This window comes from Sinocyclocheilus anshuiensis, unplaced genomic scaffold (genome assembly GCF_001515605.1).
Source record: "Sinocyclocheilus anshuiensis isolate Anshui unplaced genomic scaffold, SAMN03320099.WGS_v1.1 scaffold784, whole genome shotgun sequence".
NCBI lineage: Eukaryota > Metazoa > Chordata > Actinopteri > Cypriniformes > Cyprinidae > Sinocyclocheilus > Sinocyclocheilus anshuiensis.
In genome coordinates this window covers 1,486,715-1,491,495 of record NW_015554160.1, presented here as the reverse complement: position 1 = coordinate 1,491,495, position 4,781 = coordinate 1,486,715, and the positions used below count along the sequence as shown (strand labels likewise).

Sequence of the window (4,781 nt, the reverse complement as noted above, 5' to 3'; positions counted from 1 at the left end):
ATCACGTGCGTGCTTTCACATTGAGCAGCATTAACTACACAGAGCCGTTGTTCACTGACGAGCAGCGCAAAACCACGTTCATATTTTGCACATGTTTTGCGCAGCTCGTCAGTGAACAACGGCTCTGTGTAATTAATGCTGCTCAATGTGAAAGCCCGCAGCTGATGGAGATTTACCGCCGATTACAGAACCGGCTTTACTGATAAGATACGCATTAAATATCGCATGCGATTTATCGTGCAGCCCTACTTAAGACAGATGTCTTAAGCAGTAAATGGTTATATTATTGTCATTTTTGACTCTTTTTATAATGAATGAATCATTACTATACAGGGAGTGTTGGGGCTTTACTGCCCCCTGCAGGCAAACTTTCATCTGTTGATAAGATCTGCCTTTGTTTTGATTTAATCATGCATCATTTGTGTTAAAGCAGCACTATGTAACTTTTGGCGCTCTAGCGGTTAATAAACAGAACTGCACACATCCCGCGGAAGAACATTCCAACCGGATCTACTTCTCTAATTTATGTCTATGGTGATTCACGCAGGTATGGGTTACTCCGCAGCGGTGACGACCCAGGCTACAATAGTCCAAATAGAAGTACTTATTATAAGTGTACCGTAGTGATTCGGAATAAGACAAAAACGCAGTTTGGAAGATGAATTCATGATGTACTCGCTCATTATATACATTTTGCAAATTTTGAACACAGAAAAAGTTACATAGTGCTGCTTTAAAAGCATGAATATTGGCGCTATTTATAATGAAGTCCTCTTCTCTTTCGCTCTGTAGGTGGAGAATGAGACTCAAGAGTTAGTGGATGGCTCTCTGATCGATCTCTGCGGAGCAACTCTCTTGTGGCGTACTGCTGAAGGGCTTTCCCGCACTCCCACCGTCAAACACCTGGAGGCGCTCCGGCAAGAGCTGAACGCCGCTCGCCCCCAGTGTCCCGTGGGTTTCAACACCCTCGCCTTCCCCAGCATGCGGCGGAAGGACATCGTGGATGAGAAGCAACCCTGGGTCTACCTAAACTGCGGTCACGTTCACGGCTACCACAACTGGGGTAACCGCGACGCAGAGCGAGACGGTAGGGAGGGCCGTGAGCGGGAATGTCCCATGTGCCGCGCTCGTGGGCCATACGTGCCACTGTGGCTGGGCTGCGAGGCAGGGTTTTATCTGGATGCGGCCCCTCCTACTCACGCATTCAGTCCGTGCGGCCACGTGTGCTCAGAAAAAACAGCGGCATATTGGACTCAAATCCCTCTTCCTCACGGAACACACACCTTCCACGCCGCCTGTCCTTTCTGCGCCCAGCAGCTCAGCGGCGAGCAGGGATACATCAGACTGATCTTCCAGGGGCCTGTGGACTAAACACACCTGCCTATGACCTTTTACCCCAGGAACCCCATTTGACAAACATTAGTCAGGCAATTCTTTCAAATTTTCTGCGCTCTCAGACTGTTTTTTTTCCTCCCTTTCTGGTTTGTAAGTGACCTTTATACTGCTTTTTCAAATACAGAGAAAAACAAAAAGATATATTTTCAAATAAAATGATTATAAAAGCAAAAAAAAAAAAAAAGGAATAGACCTCTGCAGAACAGAAGAGCACATGCACACCCACATTTGAGCATTCTGATTGGGTGGCTCTGCTCGTCATTTGAAGCGGTGGGCGTGGCCGTTACGGATGGTGATGTTCACAGTGTTTATTTGCTAATTAACAGTAATACTCTGCATTAGAGAGGCAATACACCATCCATGTATGTTTATGATGAGCTTACAGACGAGTCTATCTGTGCTCCATTCAATATTTCACAGCATTTCATAAAGCAACTACATTTAGATTCCAGATAACAGTTTTCCATATATGTCTAACTTAAAAAATACTTAATGTTTTTTATTTATACACTATCAATGTTTATCAAAGATAAAAATGTATAGGCGTGTTTTTGGGGAGTTAATTTCTATGTAGCTGTTTTTTGTTTTCTCTTTATTGTGAGTCTCTTCCATTTGTTGGCTTCGCTATAGCATTCAGATTTTTCCTAATTTGTTCTCATATATGTAGGTTACATATGATTGTGTGAGTGAAATCTTCTCTGCAATAGTGAACCAATGAGGTCATGCTCAGAGAAATGTTCTCGCTGAACTCCAGAAAGCTCAAGAGGCCTAAGAAATCTTCACCTCCCTTTAAGCATAGGCCAAAACCACATGCCCTGTCAGCGAGTGTTCGCAAAATTGTGTGTGCTTAAGTGTCTTTGTAAGGTCCCTGTTTTCTGTTTGAGCCTTTTCTGCGTAGATGACTACCCTTGTTTGGATATGTTGGGTACGCTGGGAAGTAATTTCCATCCGTATAGTGCAAAAAGCAGCACTAACCTCTGGAAATCCCTTTACCTCTTTTATAGGTCAGTTTTAGTCTCTCTTAATTTGCAAATTGAGATGTGATTAGTTTTGTACCTAACAGCTACTGGGACCTTGATTCCAGTAGAAAGGGTCATGTTTTCCTTGTTAAGTTTAAAACACGATATTAAACAATATTTTCAAAATAAATGACACTCCCAATGAGCAAGAAACTAAATAGTTAATACTTAAAATGCCATTCAAAGTTTGGGGTCAGTAAGATTTTTTTCTTTTCTTTCTTTTTTTTTTTTAAGATAAATAAATACTTTTTTATTCAGCAAGGACACATTAAATTGTTCAAAAGTGACAGGAAAGACATTTGTTACAACAGATTTCTATTTCAAATAAATGCTGTTATCTTCAACTTTCTATTTATCAAAAAAAAACAAAAACGCATGATTTCCACAAAAATATTAAGCAGTAAAATGTTTAACATTCACAATAAGAAATCTTTCCTGAGCACCAAATCAGCATATTAGAATGATTTCTGAAGGATCATGTGACACTGAAGACTGGAGTAATAGCTGCTGAAATGGCAGCTTAGCCATCACAGGAATAAATTACATTTAAAATATTAAAACTATGAAAGTGTAATCACATAAATGCAGCTTTTGAGAGCTTACGAGATGTCGAAAATCCTACCGACCTCAAACTTTTGAACAGTGGTGTATGTTTTTCAAAAGCCATATTACCTGCTTATTCTGTGGAAGACGACAAGAGATATGCATAGCAGTCCAAGCTGCTCTTTTCCATACAATGTGATAAAAGCTTAAATGTCAGTCTGTTCCTCACAAATCATATTACAATCGTTGTTGCCCATTCACTTACATTCTATGGAAAAAAGCAGCTTTGACATTCTTTCTAAACAAACTTTTTTTTGTTCTGTGGAAGAGTTAGTTTGAATGAGTTTGAAAGGTAGGTTTTGTTTTGTTTTTTTTCTTTTCAGTGAATTTTAGGTCCCCTCAAAGAACGAACCTCTATGTGTATGTATATGTGTATGAGTATGCTAATATATTTGAATTTGTAATGACATTTTTGACTGTTTGATTTCATGTACATGCTGTCGTATGTACTGTGCGAATGTTAAATGTGCTGTACTGTGTTACATGTAAGAATCTGGAGAGCATTCATTGAGTCTGAAGGGCCGAGAATCCCAGGACTGTGTGTGAAGTGGATTCTCTGCCTCAGGAGTCCAAGCTCGACTTCCAGAGATCATTCAGTTCCTGCTGTTCTGAACAGCACCCAGACACGGCATACTGGTGCAGTTTTCACCTCAGGGAGTTTCCTCCATCCTGACCACCAGGGCATGTGTTCATGAAGTATTTCAGATCCAGACAGCTGATCTGGTCTGTTGTGTGTGGGGAGATCTAGACCACACTCTGCTCAAAGTGCTACGAGCGAATATGAAGCTTAATCATGCCACAGACATAACTCCTGTATCACCTGTAAACCTCTTTTTTTTTTTTGAGGATGCTTCATTAGCAAAATAATTCTCCATGTCCTCCTGTGTGTGTTTTTTCCAAGTATTAAGCAAACACACTAGATTTGTTAGACACATTTGACTTTTTAAGGGCATCGCTTGTTTGTCTCTGTAGAGACGGCGTGTGTAAAGGGCTTTTTTCCTTTTCATTTTCTGTTTATTTGTTTGAGTTCTTTGACATGTCTTTTGTCACTTTGGTCTAACCGGTCTGCATGATACTAGTATGTGTGAGAGAGAGTGCGTGTTCTGAAAAATCAGAATGCATAAAGGCAAATGCTGAGAATGTTTCTGATTTACCATTTTGTACCAACTTTAAACAAATAAAATTTTAAAAAGCATGTTGAAAGAGTTTGGGTGTTATTTATTCCTCTCATGGGTACCTGAGGCCAAGACAGGCTCTTAAATTTCGTCTTCAAGGATTATGTTTCTTTTAAGTAATATATAATAATGAGATATGATACATGCAAACATGTTCTGTTGGTTAGTGCCCTCTTCTACTAAATTAATTTAGATGAACATGATGAACATGACTGCTAATAGGTTAACAACATAGTATGTAGAGAACAGTGGTTCTCAACCAGGGGCCTCGGGATGACTAAATTCATGCAATTATTATTTAGATAATTGTATCCTATCTATTTTTAAACATACAGTTCTTTAATGGTTCCATAAATTACTTAAACTACATTTTTTTTCTTTAAGACTGCTAATTTATTATTATTTTTTTATTCAGTTAGGCGACATAAAATGGTAGATTGGTCTAATTTAAATTCGAAAAGTAAGCCTGATTACCACTTGGTTAACCACTAGTTAGTCAAAATTCTTAAAGGGGTCCTATTATGCTCTTTTACAAAGTCTTGATTTTGTTTCGGGGGTGTACTAGAACATGCTCTCATGCTTGGTGGTT

At 39.4% G+C, this 4,781-nt stretch overlaps 1 protein-coding gene across 4 annotated transcripts in view; it reads left to right on the top strand.

Moving 5' to 3' along the window:
- Window positions 1-2,600, top strand: part of peli1b (pellino E3 ubiquitin protein ligase 1b) — a 39,062-nt gene extending 36,462 nt beyond the window's left edge. For all 4 annotated transcript variants that reach the window (XM_016463656.1, XM_016463655.1, XM_016463658.1 and 1 more), the window contains exon 7: window positions 793-2,600. In XM_016463656.1, coding sequence (XP_016319142.1) covers window positions 793-1,371 — 579 coding nt within the window. In that variant the 3' untranslated portion in view covers window positions 1,372-2,600. The remainder of the gene's footprint in view (window positions 1-792) is intronic.
- Window positions 2,601-4,781: the final 2,181 nt, after the last annotated feature.